The sequence below is a fragment of the Ovis aries genome, chromosome 20, assembly GCF_016772045.2.
Source record: "Ovis aries strain OAR_USU_Benz2616 breed Rambouillet chromosome 20, ARS-UI_Ramb_v3.0, whole genome shotgun sequence".
Lineage (NCBI taxonomy): Eukaryota > Metazoa > Chordata > Mammalia > Artiodactyla > Bovidae > Ovis > Ovis aries.
In genome coordinates this window covers 31999464-32019103 of record NC_056073.1, presented here as the reverse complement: position 1 = coordinate 32019103, position 19640 = coordinate 31999464, and the positions used below count along the sequence as shown (strand labels likewise).

The window sequence follows — 19640 nt, the reverse complement described above, 5'->3', positions numbered from 1 at the left end:
ATTATACCCTTAGGTACTCTTACCTGAGAGAAATGAAAGCATAAGTCCTTTATGAAGATTAGCAAATAAAGCCCTTGTGCTCAAATTGCTATCTAGCACTTGCTTCTGAGAGAATCCTTACAAGGGACCACAAAGGGAAACAACCATTTATTACAATTTTGGTAAGCCAGCGTAAAATCACAGTTTAGCATAAAGATGCCTCAAGGCCCAAATCTGAACCTGGTTTTTCATCAGAGACCCAGCATTATTTAACTCTGAATTACAAAAGCATTTGGAAAATGTGATTTCTGTGATGCAGTTTCTAAATGGGGCTTCTGATTTCCAACCCTAATCTATAAACTGAGGTCTAGTTTGAGAAACTAAGTTACACAATTCACAAAGTCCACAAAGGATGAAAAGGTACAGGGGCTTAGCAGCAGAACACAGCTTTTCCTGTTTTAAGTTTTGAGACAAATTTCCTGAGGGAACCTCATGAATCCACACGATGTGAATAGCGTCCCTAACAACATAATGCGGAGTACATCATGAGAAACGCTGGGCTGGAAGAAACACAAGCTGGAATCAAGACTGTTGGGAGAAATATCAATAACCTCAGATATGCAGATGATACCACCCTTATGGCAGAAAGTGAAGAGGAACTAAAAAGCCTCTTGATGAAAGTGAAAGAGGAGAGTGAAAAAGCTGGCCTAAAGCTCAACATTCAGAAAACGAAGATCATGGCATCTGGTCCCATCACTTCATGGGAAATAGATGGAGAAACAGTGGAAACAGTGTCAGACTATTTTGGGGAGCTCCAAAATCACTGCAGGTGGTGACTGCAGCCATGAAATTAAAAGACGCTTACTCCTTGGAAGAAAAGTTATGACCAACCTAGACAGCATATTCAAAAGCAGAGATATCACTTTGCCGACTAAGGTCCGTCTAGTCAAGGCTATGGTTTTTCCTGTGGTCATGTATGGATGTGAGAGTTGGACTGTGAAGAAGGCTGAGCGCCAAAGAATTGATGCTTTTGAACTGTTGGAGAAGACTCTTGAGAGTCCCTTGGAGATCCAACCAGTCCATTCTGAAGGAGATCAGCCCTGGGATTTCTTTGGAAGGAATGATGCTATAGCTGAAACTCCAGTACTTTGGCCACCTCACGTGAAGAGTTGACTCATTGGAAAAGACTATGATGCTGGGAGGGATTGGGGGCAGGAGGAGAAGGGGACGACAGAGGATGAGATGGCTGGATGGCATCACTGACTCGATGGATGTGAGTCTGAGTGAACTCTGGGAGTTGGTGATGGACAGGGAGGCCTGGCGTGCTGCGATTCATGGGGTCGCAAAGAGTCGGACACGACTGAGCGACTGAACTGAACTGAACTGACTGAACTGAACAACATTCCTGTAATAAATAAAGATCACTGACCTACACTTTCTCCAGGCCCCTCAGTGAAAGGTGAAAGCATGACATGAGGTTTAGTCAAGGCGTGTCTGAAAGATGAAAGTATTCAGTTTAATCTCTTGAGGGCTCCAGTTTTAGCTAGAGGCAGATATTAGGGTAGTTAGAGACAAAAAGCTACAAATCCTTTAAGCGCTTTTTCATAAATATTTTTTTGTAGCAAAGCTTTTGATGAGGCTGGACAGTACAGAAGTGCAAGTTTTCTTTTACATATTTTCTAACAAAATACAGACTGTGAAAATCCAAGAGGCGAGCTTTAGGCTGTTCTTTGGGTGTCTGTATACATAATACTCCATCTCTTTCCAGAGCTGGACCAATGGAGGTGAGCACTGCTCCCAGGAAGTGAGAGTTCCCCTGAATTCCTGGTGAGCCTGATGTGCAGTAAGATCATATCTGAAAGCCAAACAAGGCCTCAGCCAAGGATGTGGCACCTTGAAGACTGGCACTGAAACACAAGGATGCGTATGAGTAGGGCGATAGCATCCACTATAGATCAACAGCATCCATCTACATCCACTGTAGCATCCGTTGTGGCTGTGAGTTGGGTTTGGGTTTGGCATTCCTGGGTGCCTTAGCTACATGTCGTCAATAACCCTCCCCAAAACACACCACTGCTTCTAACAGTTACATAGCTAAGTGAATTCTCATTTTTAAACAATTTTTATAAGGTTATTTCAACAGGGGCGCTTTTCATAAGTTTGGTTAATTACAGTTATGTTGAAAATGAATATACAGTTTTTCAACCACCTAAAAGAAAATGCTGAAGAATAATGTTATCAGCTCTTGTTATTTATTTCAGTTTTCCAGGGTAATACAGTGGGGTGCAGACAGTGGCATCAGGTAGCTGAATTTAGAGGAATTAATGCCTGTGAAAACCAATGAGGAAATATAGCACCTCTGCAAAATTCTCGGGCCATCCAGACCAGTTCTCACTGGCCAGTATTTGCAAGTGATATTTCAGAGAATTGTAGTGTTTAAGCTCCTGCATACAAGGCAAGTTATTGCATGTCATGACAGAGAGAACATAGCAACCCCAAAATTTAACCAGGAGGCTGCTGTTTGTTTCACTTTTCATAGGAGACTCAGATGTGTCATCAAAAAGATTAATGAGGATAGGAATAAACTGCAAATGTTTGGCTCTTCTCTGGTTGACAGGGTTTAAGTAACACCAAGATGCGACACTCTGGAGCAGCAGGATCTTTATTTTTGGTACCATCTCGTAATTTTGCAACAAGTGAGCTACTTCTTTCATGTACTCAGCTGCAAAATTTCCAGCAGTGGGTCCTCCTGTAAAACAAAGCATTTGCATTTCCAGAAGTATTTGATATGTCTAGTAGCTAGTAACATGAGTGCTCCTGTGTTCACACTCAGTTCTCCTCTCCCCCGCCACCCCAAACTCTTATGTGCTGCTCTGGAATTGAGAACGTGTACGTTGATCAGCGTGGGGTTACATGAAGAGCACTGGGAGGTCCCTGCCTGCTCAAAGCTCTTCCCTGGTTCCTTCATCAGGCACCTGTCAGTATTGCAAGATGAATAAAGCCTGGCTGTGTTCACCTTGCAGATCTCCCTCATGGTTTCATTCCCGAGTCTCGGTCTTCAGCGCGTGAAGAAGTACCAGAACATTAGAGCAAACAAAGGAAAAACCAACAGGCTGAGCTGCAAGGTCAGTGTCTAACTGGCAAGAGAGGTTTTTCCCACCATTGTTCTGTTCTCCTTAACGTGTTTCTCAGCCCGGCTCTTGCAGACCTGGGGCCAACTTGGTCCTTGACTCCACTCCCATCCTGTACCTGAACCCCAGATCTTCCTAGTTCAAATCCTGAACTCTGAGAAGGTCATAGATAAGGCAGCGCTCATGAAGACAGTTTAGATGGTGAGGAGCGGCTGGCACAGTGGTCTGGATTCTAGCCACTGGAGTTTTGACCTGGCTTGGATTTCTTTTATTTGTACTACCACAGTTTCATGGTTTTAAGAATTTTCTCTTTGATGTAAAGTGTTAGCGAAAAGCTGGCCTGAGCCCTTCTCGTTGTTCCTCACATGTAATTAAAGGATTCTGATCCCTTTATAATTAGCTAACTCTTACCCCCAATGGTGACCGCAGCTCTGTAGTGACCTGAGCCTGCCTCATTGGTGGTTACGATTTATCTTGCACATGGGCATTCTCCTGAGTTTCTGTCTTCTCTCTGGTCCTGTGCTAGTGGTTCTTAATCATTCTGGCACCTTAGGACCCATTGATCCTTATAAACAGTAAATGTTTTCTCTCATGGACACCATCCTGTGGGAGTAGTCTATCAAATGGCATCAAAATAATTCATTTTCCCATTTAAAAAATAATCTACCAACAACAGCTTCTAATTAGGAGACGTGTTATTGAGGCTGTCTATAAATTTTTTTTTTTACACATCCTGACATTTATTAGGAAAAAAAAAAAAAAGTGAAGCAAGTTTGGATTTGACAGAACAGTGTGTCTTTAAATGGTTTGTTAGCCGCTCAGTTGTGTCCAACTCTTTGGTACCCCATGGACTGTAGCACACCAGGCTCCTCTTGACTCTTCAGATAAGAAAACAAGTGGGTTGCCATTCCCTTCTCTGGAAGATCTTCCCAACCCAGAGATAGAACCCAGGTCTCCTGCATTGCAAGCAGATTCTTTACATCTGAGCCACAAGGGCCCTTAAATATAATTTCAACCCTTACAGCTTAATTTTCTAGCCAACTGTACATTAATAGCTGTTTTTCACTAGTGCACCTATTGACTTTCCTGTTATTAATAAGTGTTTTAAGAGCCAAAAGTTCTTACTGATTATTGCCTGTGTAATGCATTTTTTGCAAGATAAAATGTAAAATATCAAGTAGTTTTTCCCTGTAAATGGGTTGACAAATCAATTCAGTATAGTCTTTGATTTTTTATGATATTAAAAAAAATTTATAGGCAATTTCAGTGTGTATGCGTGTATATATAATTTTAATGAATAAAAATTAGAAAGTACCTAATTAGTCACATCTGATGGACACATTCTTTTAAAACATGAGATCCTTCTGTGTTAGTCACTCAGTCGTGTCTGACCATTTGTGACACCATGGACTGTATAGCCTGCCAGGCTCTTCTGTCCATGGGATTTTCCAGGCAAGGATACTAGAGTGAGTTGCCATTTCCTTCTCCAGGGGATCTTCCCAACCCAGGGATCGAACCTGGGTCTCCTGTATTGCAGTCAGATACTTTACCATCTGAGCTACAGGGAAGCTAGTAGCTCAGATGGGAGATCCTTGAGGAGAAAGTAATTAGTAATCATCTGGTTGTACTAAGATGAAAGACTAATAATTTAGGCAAAGGAAATGTGATTGGACTCTTAAGATGAGCACTAGGAGACTCACTCACTGGCAGTGCTAGAACAGGCAGAAAGGTTGTGGGACACCTCCATCAGTACCGCTGGTTAAATCAGTACCTGTAAAGGCCAACAGTCCGATTCTATAGGCAGCTTGAGCTCTCTGTTCAAGGGCTAGAGAATTATCTGTCAAAATATTGCCAAGCATCAGAATTTTTTCTTTATGAAAAATACTCTCAGCTGGAGGGATGTATTCCTCCTCCTTGTTAGTGCAGAAGCCCTTAACGACACTCCAGCATTTCTGGAGGCGGTGATAGAGCCCCATGAAATACTGAAGAACCGGAGTCCAAAACTGCACAAAGTAAGCCTGAGTCTTTGCCATTGTGTGAAAAGGCCAAGGGTGCTTCAGTCACATCCCTGGCAGTAACAGAAGTGAGCAGTCAAGAACTCTGGAACTCATCACTTAGCAACACCGTGGAATGGAATACACAAATCCGGGGCGGGGCGGGGGAGACATGTATGCTGAACTTCTTTCTTCAGCCTGGCATTGAGGCCTTCTGCACTTTGTGCTAAACCAAGCTTACATTCGCTTCATTGGTGCACAGAATCTCACCTCAAACTAAATTGGTTCCCCCTAACACACACTCAGTGAGTTCCTGTCTTTGTGCCTTGTTTAAGCGATGTCTACTAGGAACTTGCTCATTCTGCTTTGACTGTTCCAACGTGTCAAACTTTCCACTCATCTTTCATAGTATTATGCCAATTTTGCTTACTTGTTACAAAGAGTTTTTCTCTACATCATAGATTTTCTATGTTGATCCTATTTTGCTGAGAAAATAGAAGCAATCAAAAAAGAAATTCCAGGACTTCCCTGGTCGTCTGGTGGTTAAGAATCTGCCTGCCAATGCAGGGGACACAGGTTCCATCCCCGGTCCGGGAAGATTCCACATGCCCTGCGGCAACTAAGCCCAGATGCTACAACTACTGAGCCCAGGACCAGGAGTTGCAACGATGAGAAGCCTGCGCACAACTAGAGAAAGACCATGCAGCAACAAAAACCCAGGGCAGCCAAAAAAAGGGGACTTACATCAGTTCTCACCATCATACCCACCCTCTGACCTGTGTGTGTCCATATCCTCTGGCTTTCCTCCTGTTATGCTCCCTCCGTTTATGCAGATTTCAACCAATCCTCCTCACTTCATTCAAGGCGATTGCTCACAATCCTTTTGCCTCTTAATTTTTCCATCTCAACTGGGACCTTTGCATCATCAACAAGTATGCTGTACCTTTTCTCATTAAAAAAAAATGTAAACAACTCTCTTGACCTCATACAGCCCCTTCCACTGGTTATTCACGTTTCTGTTCCTCTTTATACAAAAACTCTTCAAAGAGCTGCCATACTTGCTATTTGAACATTCTTTGAACTTCTCTTAAATGTACTCCAAATTGGATTTCAACCCTATAGGTCCACTGAAACTGCTCATCAGGGTCACTGGGAACCTTCACTCTGCTGAATTCAATCCTCAGTCCTCAGCATTTGTCACTCATCGCTCCTCGGAACACTTTTCTCACTTGGTTTCTAAGATGTCATATTCCTTTAACTTTTCCCCACGGGCCATCTTCCTTTTCCTTTGCTGTCTCCCCCTCCTCTTTATGACCTCTGAATATTGGAGTGGCCTGAGGCTCAGTCCTTGTACCTCCTCTTGTTTTTTTATCTATACTTCCTAGATGAAATAAATCATTCACATGCTGAAGACTCCCAATTTTTTATTTTTAACTGGATTTCTCACCTGTACTCTAAACACAAGTACTTTCAATCACCAAGATGGTATCTCCATCTCCATGCCTAAGAGGTTTCCCCGACTTAACAGACAATCAAAGCAGAATTCTTGGTCTTTCTCTCCAAACCTGCTGCTTCTCAGTTTCCCTGTCTTGGAAGATGGCATTCCATCTTTCCAGTTTTCCAGACTGAAATTTTTGGATCCACCCTTGGCTTTTGTCTGTTTCATATCTCAGTTCCAACTTATCAACAGATCCTACTGGCTGTACTTTCAAGGTAGAAATTTGGATGCCTGTCCAAATCTGGGACATTCTATGAAATGTACTTGTCTGTATTCTTCAAAGATAGTAAGGTGTAGAAGTTTAAAGGGTAGGGGCACAACTGTTCCAGATTAAAAGAACCTAAAGAGGAGAGTCACCATAAGATCCAGCAATCTCCCTTCTAGCCATGTATCTGGAGAAAACTCTAATTTGAAAAGATATATACACCCCAATATTCATAGCAGCACTGTTTGCAATAACCAGCTGCGATTCATGGGGTCGCAAAGAGTCAGACACAACTGAGCGACTGAACTGAACTGAACACATGAAATCAACCTCAATATTCATCTACAAATGAATGGATAAAGAAGATGACGTACATATATATAATGGAATACTACTCAGCTATAAAAAGAGTGAAATAATGCCATTTGCAACAATGTGAATGGACAAAGAGATTATCATAGTAAGTAAAGTAAGTCTTACAGAGAAAGACGAATATCGTATGATAGCACTTATATGTGGAATCTAAAATAAGATACAAATGAACTTATTTACAAAACAGAAACAGGCTCACAGACAATAGAAAACAAACTAACTTATGGTTATCAAAGGGAGAGTTGGGAGAGGAATAAATTAGGAATTTGGGATTAGTAGATAAAAACTATTATAAATAAATGAAATAGATAAATCACAAAGTCCTACTATATAGCACTGGGAACTACAATATCTTGTAATAAACCATAATGAGAAAGAATTTTAAAAAGAATATTTTTGTATCTATATGAGTCACTTTGCTCTGATTCAGAAGCTACACAACAGTGTAAATCAATTAAAAAAGAACCTGAAGAGGCATGACAACTAAACATGGAACCCATGGTTGGAACCCATGGTTGCAAACACGTATCCATGTATGTGCATGAGCATATGTGTATGTGTGTCTATTCTATAAAGGCTACGACTGGGACAACTGAGGAAACATAGAGCCTGCATTATCCAATATGGTAGCCACTAGCCACACATGGCTACAGAGTACCTGCAATGTGGCCGATCTGAACTGTGATGTGCTGTAATTGTAAAATATAATTCTATTTCAAAGTATGAGAAAAAGAAGGTAAAATATTTTAGTAATAATTTTTATATTGATTACAAATTGAAAGATTTTGGATATACTAGGTTAAACAAAACATATTATTAGAATTAGCTTCCCCTGTTCTTGTTACTTTGTGTGGCTACTAGAAAATCTAAAACCTCAGGCATGGTCCCTTTTTAAGGCCTTTGCGTTTACTGTTGTATCTGCCTGGAATGTTCTTCCCAGGGGTATCCACATATCCACATGACTCATCCGTCAGTCCCTCAGATCATCCTCGAAAGTCATTTTCTCTTAGGCCTGTGCTGACCACTCTCTTTGAAACTTGTGATCTTTGCCCTATCCCATTTCACATCCCCAGCCTTGGCCTTGGGCAGTTACATTCCTTTTCTTGGTCTTTTTTCTTTTTTTTTTGGCCACATTGCATGGCTTGTGGGATCTTAGTTCCTGGGCTCTTGGCTGTGGAGTCGCAGAGTCCTAACCACTGGGCCGCCAGGGAGTTCCTTCCTTTTCTCTGTCTTATTGTCTTCTCTTTCCAGGATATGAGCCCTGAGAGGGCAGGAATTTTTATGTCTCGCAGCAACAAGACCAGCACAGCCAAAAAATAAATAATTAAATTTAAAATATACCAAAAGCAACTTAGACAAAATGGGGCAGTACAGGAATGTGTTCCAGATGAAGGAATCAGATAAAATGTAGCTCTGTTTTTCCTTCATTTAGCATTACAACACCTCTGAGACGTAAATATCATTCTCATGCATGGATGAAGGGATTTCAAGATAAGAATAAAGTCAAGTTGAGAATGAAGTGTAGTGTGTTGTGTAAATACCAACTCAACAAGAACATATGAAAAAATATAGCAGACTTTAACATGAAACTAGTAATTCAAAAATAATTTTTATTTTAACTTACATGATTGAAAGAGTGATGAATGCAAATACCACAAAACTAAACGCACCCCTTTCAACCAAAAATAAAATGCAGAGGTGAATACAAAAGGTATAGAATTAATCATTCATGCAATACTCAAAAAAATAAAAAACCCAGACAACAAAACAATTCTGTGACATTAGCGATTTGACTTGCTATAAGAAAAAAAATCACTTCAACCATTTGATCGGGACTACAGACTATACATACTAACTGTAGGCTGTACAATGTACCTTTAAAAGGGAAGATATGCATATATATATATAATATTTATAAATTTACAAATTTATATATACATTATAACTTCACAGTTGAAAGAACTTATCTACCAGGAAGCCTGATAAACGATTTACACTTTAAACGAAATAAGAATTGTTTTTAAAGGTCTTGCTAAAATGTAAATATTTCAAGTAACATCTAAATGATTATACAAGCACATTCAGAGAATAGTAGATATTCCACAGTTTAAATTACACTCACACATATTATTTTGATATCTTGGCATATCCCACCTTATATACTCTTAAGAGGAAGAATAGTTATTTAATAAGAATTACTGAATGGACTTGTATTTTATTTAAAGGACTTACTACCCTGATACGAAAGCAATGATGGGAGCTGTTTTAACTATTTGGCCAACGGTGCTTATCCAGTGATGAATGATTCCTCTAGGGCAGTAACCATCATTCAGGGCATTCTTCCTAACCTTATAATATTTTCTATAAAAGCAAAGACCACTGTTATTGATCCTCTGTTTTCACCTCACTGTTGTCATTTAGTCACCAAGTCGTGTCTGACTCTTTGACCCCATGGACTGCAGCCTACCAGGCTCCTCTGACCATGGGGTTTCCCAGGCAAGAATAGTAGAATGGGTTGCCATTTCCTTCTCCAGGGGATCTTCCCAACCCAGGGATGAACGTGCATCCCCTGCCTAGATAGGCACATTCTTGACCGTGAGCCTCCAGGGAAGCCTCTTTCACCCCATTAGGATTCCTCCAACTTCTGTGTTGTTCTTCTTTAAGGAGCATCATAACTTTCTGAAAACTTCTGGTTTTGATCTGCCTTAGCAGCAAAATACTTCTATTATAAAAAGTATCATTTAAAAAATGGCTCTTATTAAAAAAAAAAAAGCTTAAGTTTTGAGTATCTTCTTAAAAACGAGTATGGTATAATCTTAATAAGGTAATTTTTAGTGATCTACCCATCTTTTTTTTTTTAAATCCATCTTTTTTTTATATACTGGAAACATGCCTTTGGATTTTTCACGATAGAGAAACAAAAGAAATTGTGGCGGCTTGAAAAAATGAAAATAAAAAATCTTATAATGTACTCTTTTATCAGGTTCTGCAGGCAAACTTGTATTTGAAGAAATTCTTTTATTTTTTTTGCTTCACATTTAAGGTAAAATTAGGTACCTAAAGGGGCCACTCAACCCTGAGAACACAACAGAGGAAAAACTGCAAGGCATATGATATTTATCAAAGTATCATGTGACTATTTCAAGCTTATAGAAGAACTTCCAAAAAAGTACAAAGATGGCTGTTTTAAAATTCCATACATACTAGATAAGACAGACTCTTCTACTAAGTTTTGTCAGCTGCAATCAGTGATGTAATCTACTGAAATATACATAGCCCTATTCTATTGGCCAAAGGAAAAATAGATAAGCACTGTGAAACTGGACTTCGGATTCCTTCCAAAACATTTAAAATTTTCAGACAACCTCAACAGCTTCCAGCTAAGTCACAGCACCATCTGGATTAACAGGGCCATTTATTAAGATAGCTGTTAGGCAGAGTCAGCTTGTAATTAAAAGGCCGTGGCAACTTCACTTGCAAGACGACCTCCAACCTTTACACAGTCTCGAGGAAATTTGTCCAACTGTTCATATGCCAGCCGCCCATCTTCTCCTGGATACAGAACACCAAAAATAAATACCAGTTTGAACTTAACATGTTTATTCATCACTCAGAATAATAAATTAATGCCAGTTGGTATTAATCGATCAGTTCCTCATACTGTGTGTGTGTGTGTGTGTGTGTGTGCAAGTGTTTGAGCAAATAGCCTATAGGAGAAAACTTGCTCAAACAAGGCACATGAAACTTCTTACCATTACCTTTGTGAGTGTCAGAAATAAACAATCATGTTACCAAAAAACAAAACCGAAAAAACTCACCAAGAGATAAGAGAGTTTCTGAGGCCACATTTCTGATTTCTTCAGTATCAGACTGACACAATGTCACCAGCATTTTAATGCTTTCAGTAGCCTACAAGGAGAAAAGAGTTAAAACAGTGTTCTGACATTTAGGTGTGGGACCACATGAGACTTAGCATTTTCACAGCTGGTGGGGACTTTAAAAACCACCCTGCTGCTGTTGCTAAGTCACGTCAGTCGTGTCCAACTCTGTGCGACCCCATAGACGGCAGCCCACCAGGCTCCCCCATCCCTGGGATTCTACAGGCAAGAACACCGGAGTGGGTTGCCACTTCCTTCTCATTCACTAATGATAGTGAAAAGTGAAAGTGAAAGTGAAGTTGCTCAGTTGTGTCTGACTCTTCGCGACCCCATGGACTGCAGCCTACCCGGCCCCTCCATCCATAGGGTTTCCCAGGCAAGAGTACTGGAGTGGATTGCCATTGCCTTCCCCATAAAAACCACCCAGGTCTTCCCAAACCCAGTTGAGTATCAGGATCACTCTGGGAGCTCTTATGAAAGCACAGATTCCTGATGCTACTCAGACACCTCAGATTAGAACCTCCTGGATGGAGCTCAGGATGTGTACTTGTGGGAACTCTGATGACCAGGGAAGTTCCTCATTTCAAAGGGGACTCCAGGCTGAGAGAAGGGAAATGACCAGCCTGCTTTTCCAGAATAGAATCCACTTCTCCTACTTCTTTCTACTGTATCTCATTCCTTCCAAAACAGTTCTAATTTAAGAATTCCTAATTTTAGTTTATATATTAAAATAGAGGAGATGAATAAAGGTCAAGGATGGGAATACGTCTATTTGTTTCTTCCACAAATATTTACTGAGCACTCTGTGAACCAGGCGGTTCACAGGGCCTGGGAGACTCAGCCATGAACATGACATGGTCCTGACCCTTAAGAAATTATAGTCCGGTGGAAAAACAGATGGTGAAATAAGTAAACTAATTATTATAATGAGTGACAGGCTGAGTCAGGGTGCTGGGGTCAAACATGACTGGGAGATGCAGAGTGGTCTGATCAGGGAAGTCTTCCTGGAGGAAGTGTGTCTTAGAGGAGTTGGTCAAGTTTGGGCATGTGGTAAAGATGTGTGTGTGTGTGTGTGTGTGTTTGTGTGTGTGTGTGTACTTGTGTACGTAGTGTTTGGGGGTGTGGAGAAGGAAATACAGGGCCCAAATCAAGGGGAGGCTTATAAGCCATGTTAACAGTTTTAGATATCATTCTAAGATCATGGAAAGTCATGTAAGAGGTTTAAATAGGACTTGTTTTTTAATTCTGAGCTTTCTAACCACAGAGGAGAGGATGAACTACAGAGAGGCAGAGAGACTGGTGGAAATGTGGCTGGAATCCATGTGAATAGAATGCGGATGAAGAGGAGAGAGATTCCGGCTACCAGTGAAGTGGGATATGCAGGATGAGGAGGCTGGCTGGAGGTGGAGGCTGAGGGCAAGGACAGGTCACTGATGGCTCCTAGGTTTCTGGCCTAAGCTCCTGCAAAGAAGTTGGACAATCCACTTACACACTGGAGACAAGAAGCAGGGGTGAGATGGGTGGAGTCTGAGGTAACTTCCAAGGGAGGCTACCTAAGAGCAAGCTGGATCAGAGATGGAAGGGATGACATGGACGGGAAACATGGGGAGTTATTAGCATAGGCATAGCCATGGAAGGGAGGACACATAGAAGGAGAAGAGAGCCCAGCAGAGTTGTGTTCATGAGCGACGATGATAAAGGCCGGTAGATAAAAGAGGGCCTGCTGTGAATAAAATGCTCTTCCAGTGATTTTGAAGAGTTGATAACGAAGAACCCATTATGGTTTTCTTTCTTGGAAGAAAGGCTTATGGAGTGGTAGTGGTGGTGCTAGGCCCTGGAAGACAATAGACGGAAGCAAGCAAGAAGGTATTTCTTTGGGTTCGTGTAGCCCAGTGAGACAGATGGGGGAACTACAATTGCGTTTGAGAACCCTGACCTCTCAAGCTTGTTTCCAGTATGGTACTAGGAAAGAAGTATGTCGGAAGTCTGTTTGCTGTCATTCATTAAAAAAAAATTTTTTTTTTTTTCTCTTGACACGTTAGTGAGACTTGACTGGTTGGGTCTGTGCTGTGTTTTTTACATCATGCTGTTTGGAGCCCCTTTCAAGAGCTGGGGGGCTGGGGACGGTTTAGAAAGAGGTCTTTGCTTTAGGAGGAAAGAGTAATGGGGGAATCGCTGCTCCCAGACTGTGGACATGCTGGAGTTTAAAACTGTAGCTTTTAAACCTTCACAGCATGTAAACCCACAAAAATTGGTGCGGATCACATATCCTTATGTCTTACTTTCCATTAACTCTGTGTCACAGCCATCATCGCTGACCTGTCACTATCAGGACAGCACCCAAATGCACAGCAACCCCTGTGGGCCTTTTTGTGGCCACCTCAAGGTAATTTTTTGACCAAGTAACAAGGCAGGCAAATTTTCCCAGAACAGTTTTTCTTCCCAGGTCATTAACTTTTTCTTTTGAGGTGTTAATCCCTTTCACATCCCATTAGGTCTGCAGGTCCTCCCACACAAGATTTTAGCAGATCTCAAGGTGTGGCCTTTTCATTCTTTTCTCAAGGATGATTAATCTTATATTTTGTGATTAAGGTCAGTCAGACATTAAATCTTGACTACTAAAAGGCAAGCTCCTTAAAACATTGGCAATTCTCAGCCCTCTGACACAATGAAGATGGACGAGCTGCTTAGTAAAAGAGTTTCCAGGGAAGGATTTGGAAGTTTATTGGCACACTGGATTTTAGTATTTCTTCACCAATTTTATCTCTGCCATATTTCTGTACACAAGAAAAAGTGATGAAATCAGCATGTCATCTGGAGACACTTTTCTAATAGTGGCCCTGAGGCAAATTGATTCCTGAGAGCTACTGAAAAAGGGAACTGTTTTCCAGTAAGTATTGACTTTAACAAAACCAAGTCACATTTAGGTACTATTTGAAGACAAAAAGGACTCCCCAACTAATACACAGGGTAAAGGAGAGGAGAAAGGCTGCTAAAGCAGGTACTTCCAAATATGGAAAGAAAGCTGTCTATGCACCTGGCTTAGTCTCAAAGCCAGAGTCAGCTCGAAGCTGACCTGCCAGGGGCTCCAAGGCTAGGCCTTACCTTCAGGCTTTTCAGGGCCAGGCAAGCTGCCTTCTGGAGCCGGAGGTCAGTCTTTGTTAGGGCTTCACAGTAATAAAGCAAGGCCTGAAAGAGAAGGAAGGACGCCATGAAGACATTTTTATTTGTTTGTATGTTCAGGCTTCCCTAGTGGCTCAAGAATCTGCTTGCAATGCAGGAGACCCAGGTTCAGTCCCTGGGTCGGGAAGATCTCCTGGCGAAAGGAATGGCAACCTGCTCCAGTATTCTTGTCTGGAGAATTCCATGGACAAGGGAGCCAGGCTGGCTACAGTTTATGGGATCACAAAGAGTCAGATATGACTGCATAACTTTCACTTTTTTTTTTTTTTCAGATGTATGTATCATTTTTACTCCCTGATATAAGCTACAGGTAAAATGAGACATTTTGCACTACCCTCAGAGTGGGGGAAAAAAAAAAAAACACATTAGAATGCATACTGATTAAAAGAGCTTGATCTTTTTATCCAATCCATCCATGCCTTCTGTTCTATGACTGGCATCGCATAATACATGGTCTCTGATGTCTTGCTCTTTCAGTATGGGTGAGGGTATTTGGCTCACAGAAGAGCATTTTGAGCAAACTCTCCTAAAAGACTGGAGCTTTGTAGGAAAGAACAGCATCGAGTTCATGTTCTCGGGCCAAAATGTATTAGAATGGAATATCTTCCCAGGAGTACATCCCACCACACACTGACTTAGATAATTAGATAATGCCTTAGGAAGGTTCAGCAAACTCTTCTCTGAGTTCAACAGCGGACCCACCCCAAAGACAAGAAGAGCCAACTTTTATTTTCTTTAACTGATCTGAAAGTCGATGGGATGTGGGTTTTAGAATGACTGTTCAGGTTGTAAAGGGCTCTCAGGTGCAAAGGGCCTGCTTATACTAGGCCCCAAAGTACTTGAATTGCATATGCTTATTACACTTGGATGACTGTTGAATTGAAGCCGAGAGAGGTAAACTGTCTCCTTCCTAGCAACAGGAGAGATAGCTTTTAAAGTAAAAATTATTCTAGTGCTTTGACCCAATAGTTTTATGACTTAACTGCAAACTATTTAGAAAACATATGTGTGCGTGAACACGCATATGTATGTTCATCACAATATTTTTCAGAGTTGGAAACTACACAAATGCTCTTCAATATGCAACACAAAAATAACAGGTTATTTATATACTGAGATGCCACTTATGTATCAAATAGAATAAAGTAGATCAATATGTTCTGACATGGAAAGAAAATAACCATGATATATTACATTTAAAAAATCATTGTGCAATAAGATAGTGTGATCTCATTGAAGAAAAAATAATTATATATGTTAGCATATACATAGAAAAGATCTGAGGGAATGCACACTAAGTGATTAATAGTTTTCTCTGGGGGCTAGACGTACAGGACCTTCACTATTTTCAGTATATAAGGGCCACACAATTTTTTATTTTAATTTTAAAAAACAGGAGAAAGAAAATTATTTTTACAAAGGAAGAGATGACACAATATTAACAGTAAATGGCATAAAATTAAACACGCTTCTGCCCTGCCGTCCATAATTTCATGCCCGACCTTTTCCCTGAAATGCTCGCTTCTGGAGGCAGCTGTCAAGTAAAGCGTCACGGCCTCACTAGCTCCACTGTCCTCCCCAGTTAGGAGCAGAGCCAGCGTCCTGAGTACTTCCTCCTGCGGGGCCGGGAAGTTGCCAGGGGCCAGGTCACTCATGGCCTGGAGCAGTTTCTCCTCTCTCAGTGACTGCAGAGTCTGAACCACCGAAACTGGAGGGAGAGGAGAAAGCAGAAGTCACCTTCTGTTGGCAAAGTAGCATGCTCATTACAGATATGAGCAAGGTTCAAGGATGTGCTTAATAAAAGACCCAAGAATATATGAAAAATTAGCACATGAGAAAGGCGATGTTTCCGATAAGTGATGGTGGAGGAAGATTTTCTTTTTCCTGTGATGCCAATTACCATGCTGAACATAGTGTCTTGGAGTTTAAAGAGAAGGACCGAGCCTGAACCCGGGTCAGGGTCAGTAGCATTTCCGCCACTAGCACTGTGGCCAACCTACCTACTCCCAAGAACACACCTGGTTCCTCTCGCCTCACCCTCCTGCCACCCACTGTCAAGCGGGGGTGGAGAAACAGCACAAACTTGGGACCCAGAAACCAGCCCCTCACAGCCTGGCTGCGCTCCTGGAGAGGCTTGCACTCAAGGCAGAAGCTGGTTCTCGTCCTCATAACTGGAGTGCCACACGAGAAGGCAATGACAAGCTTCACTGCTGCTCCCTGTGTTGCTGTCTGTTTTCTTCAATCCCTGAAGATGAAGCCTTAGATTTGTTTTTTCGTCTCTCCCTCCTTTCCGTTCCCAATGTGTCACCCCATCGGCTTCTATGGAACCTCACTTCTGCTTAGTATTACGAAAGCGCCACCAAAAAGGCACTATAAAATAGCATTGCCTGTAGGCTCGATCCTACAAATGGCAAATGTATTAATGATAGACAAAAACTTCAGCAGGGCCTTAAATCATTTACCAGCTTCCTGTTAATGGCACACCCCTGTTGAGCGAAAAGGGTATGCTCAGCAAACCCTTGTTTCATTGTCAAAGGGCTCACTCATGTTAAAAGTCCAGGAGCCATCTAAAAGACAAATCTTAGCCCAGCTGTTGACTTGGGGGAAGAAAAAGCTATCATCACTAAAAACTATGATTGAAGACACCAAAGATTATCCCAGATTGAGCCCCGCATAGTGTGAGCAAAGAACACGTCCTACCTTGCTTGGCCAGCTGGTTCAGGTAACTCTCCAGGTCACTCACGCCGTGGCTCGTAAAGTAACTGTAATACTGGAAAACAGTGATGACTTCGGAGGACAGGCTGGCGGGAAGCAGGGGCTCAGCTCGGTCCAGGATTTGGGACACCAGGGTGTGAAACACTATTTGGAAGGGGGAGATACGAAGCAGTTTTTAAGAAACACAATCAATCATTCATCCATCTCTCATTCGTCTATCTTTCTATTGAGGTGCACGATGGAGTGAAGTCTGTAGAGTTCACTGTAAAGCATATATATATATACCTGTGTAACTATCATTTGTATCAAGATACAGAAATCACTGGGATGCCATTACGTTCTCCTGTGCCCCCTCCCAGTATGTGCCAACCATAGGAACAAACTTCTATCAATTATCAATAATAGTCAAACTATCAATACATTGGCTTTATCTGTTCTTGAACTTCATATAAATAAAACTATATAGTATGTGCTTTTTGAATCTAGCTCCTTTTGTTCAAAAATTATGTGAGATTCATCCAAATTATTGCTCGCAGCAGTGAATTTTAGTCTTTTGGAAAACTGCTGTGTAATATTGCCATTTATCCCTTCTCCTGTTGATGGGCATTTAAATTGTTTCCATTTTTGATTCCTGTGAATAAAGCTGCTATGAACCTTCTTATACATGTCCTCTTAAAAAATGAGGATAAGCTTGTATTTCTCTTGACATATTTAGGAGTGGAATTGCTGGATCACAGGGTAGGAGTATACCTATTCAGTTTCTATAGAAACTGTCAAGCAGTTTTTCCCGAGTGGTTATACCATTTGACACTCCTGTATTGGTGACTTTTTAATGAGAAAAGGATACATACTTCAATAGCAGTACAGACATACGGTCCTTTTCAAAGCCACTGCTGATATTTGGAATGAAAACATGTTCCCTGTCTTTCCTTTCTTTGATTTTTCTGAGTAGATGATGTTTTCTCTGGAGGGGAAGCCTCTTTTCTGGGCTAGCTGCAGCGGTGAGTGTTGAGGGAGCTGCACCACCGCTTACTACTTTCAACCCAAAAGACGGAAATATTTCTCTCATTCCTGTTGCCCTGTACCTGGGTCTGCAAGCCCGGGGTAGTCTCTGTTGACGGTTCTGGCAAAGCTGGCCTCTAGCTGCTTAATCACTCTGTCCGCGGAGCTGTGGTAGACCCCAATCGGGGTGCAGCATTTGGTCCAGAAGGACAGCAAAGACAGTTTTTTGTGAAATTCCGGTATAGCTGGAATAGAAGAGCAACCCCCCATCCCACGACTCAGTGAAACAGATGCAGATGCAGAGATGGACCTCGGTGGGGTGGGGCAGGCATCGCCAGGGGCCTTTCTTTCTTTTTTTTTTTTTTTAAGACCAGTGTTTAATCAGAACTACAGGATTCCCCTGTTGTTGGCAGATGGTCCTGAGGGCCAAGAAGGGGAGATGAGGAGCTCATCCAGCCTGGGCACTAAAGAAAAGGCGGCAAAGGCAAACTGTTTGCTTTCCGTGATAGAAAACAGCAGGTCTACCCTTGGGAGAAAGTCTAATCCCCCCACCTCCTGTAACTTAGCAAATAAAATTGTGCAGGATCAGAGAATCAAACCCCAGGAGATTTTCTGCAGCGGGGGAACAGAGTAGAGGGTGACTGAAGGAGTTTTTCACCCTTCCCAGGTGGCTCTCCGACTGAAATGATTGAAGAGCCATGTGCCACAGTCAGCGTTTCACTCCAGAGGCTCTGATCAAGCCAAGGGGCTGGAGGAGGAGCGGACAGGAGCCTGCATGTCCTGCCGCTTTTCACATCTCTCACAGACCTGTCAAGGTCACCTGCTCCTGGGAGGACTGGAAGCAGGAGGCAGCAACGTATAGAAAGAACCTACAGGGAATTTCAAGCCTAACTGGAGATAATCCAGAAGATCCTAGTTTCCCACTCTTTCCACTATCTGATGGGGAAAAAAAGACACAAATTCTTGTCTCTAGGCACTAGTCTTGTAGCCAGACCACACAAGTTCAAAGGTATCGTCAAATTTTCTATTTAAAATTCTGAACCAAGGATTCTCTTGAGGTCTTTGACTCCTCATATTTCTGCCACAGTAGGTTTGGGAGCATCTTGCCTTTGACCGTCAACCTCTATGGGGGTTGTCTCAGCCAGCTCCACTGTACAGGGTCAATCCTGATCACCTGTCCCCAGGGGGAACCAGCAGAGGAGGAGGGGCTTCTGTGTATACACTAGAGTCTGCCTCCTGGAGGTGGAGGCCCCTCTAGAAAAAGCTAGGTGTCTGCTGCTTTGACTCCAATTCTGAAGCAGGTTGTTAATTATGACCACACTCACGTGGCAACCTTCCTCTATTCTACAGACCAAGGGTGCTTCTCTGCCATCCTAACAAAGCCATGAATGGATGCAGGTGGGGACTGGGGCAGGTGGGGTGGGTAGAAGGCTCATGGTGCTACAGTTTGTAAGAACCTGGCGGTGTCACTGCAGGGGCTCACCTTCAATGACAGAGCTGATGTTTCCAATGTTCTCATCGCTGACGGCCGAGAGCTTCTCCATCACCTGGATTTGCCTGGAAAGCTTCTCTAACAGGTTGCTGGCCACAAATGGGGTTTTACTCGAAAGAACAATTTGCTGATAAAACGAACAAAACCACTGGGTCAGTTATTGTTGTCAATAGAGCTCAGCCTCATCCTTC

General features: G+C 42.1%; 2 protein-coding genes across 8 annotated transcripts in view; both read right to left on the bottom strand.

Annotated features, from left to right (window-relative positions):
* Positions 1–2209: 2209 nt before the first annotated feature.
* ARMH2 (armadillo like helical domain containing 2) lies at positions 2210–8664 on the bottom strand. Its single transcript, XM_012101187.4, has 2 exons — positions 4882–8664; positions 2210–2728 (listed from the first exon to the last, which is right to left on the bottom strand). Exons 1-2 carry the CDS (start codon positions 5141–5143, stop codon positions 2301–2303), a joined length of 690 nt encoding a protein of 229 aa, XP_011956577.1. The 5' UTR covers positions 5144–8664; the 3' UTR covers positions 2210–2300.
* A 105-nt stretch (positions 8665–8769) lies between these two features.
* Positions 8770–19640, bottom strand: part of RIPOR2 (RHO family interacting cell polarization regulator 2) — a 217509-nt gene continuing 206638 nt past the window's right edge. For all 7 annotated transcript variants that reach the window (XM_042237463.2, XM_042237466.2, XM_060403424.1 and 4 more), the window contains 7 exons: positions 19441–19576; positions 18041–18202; positions 16941–17099; positions 15743–15948; positions 14163–14246; positions 10998–11088; positions 8770–10731 (listed from right to left, as the gene is read on the bottom strand). In XM_042237463.2, the coding sequence (XP_042093397.1) occupies positions 10631–10731; positions 10998–11088; positions 14163–14246; positions 15743–15948; positions 16941–17099; positions 18041–18202; positions 19441–19576 (939 nt within the window). In that variant the 3' untranslated portion in view covers positions 8770–10630. The remainder of the gene's footprint in view (positions 10732–10997; positions 11089–14162; positions 14247–15742; positions 15949–16940; positions 17100–18040; positions 18203–19440; positions 19577–19640) is intronic.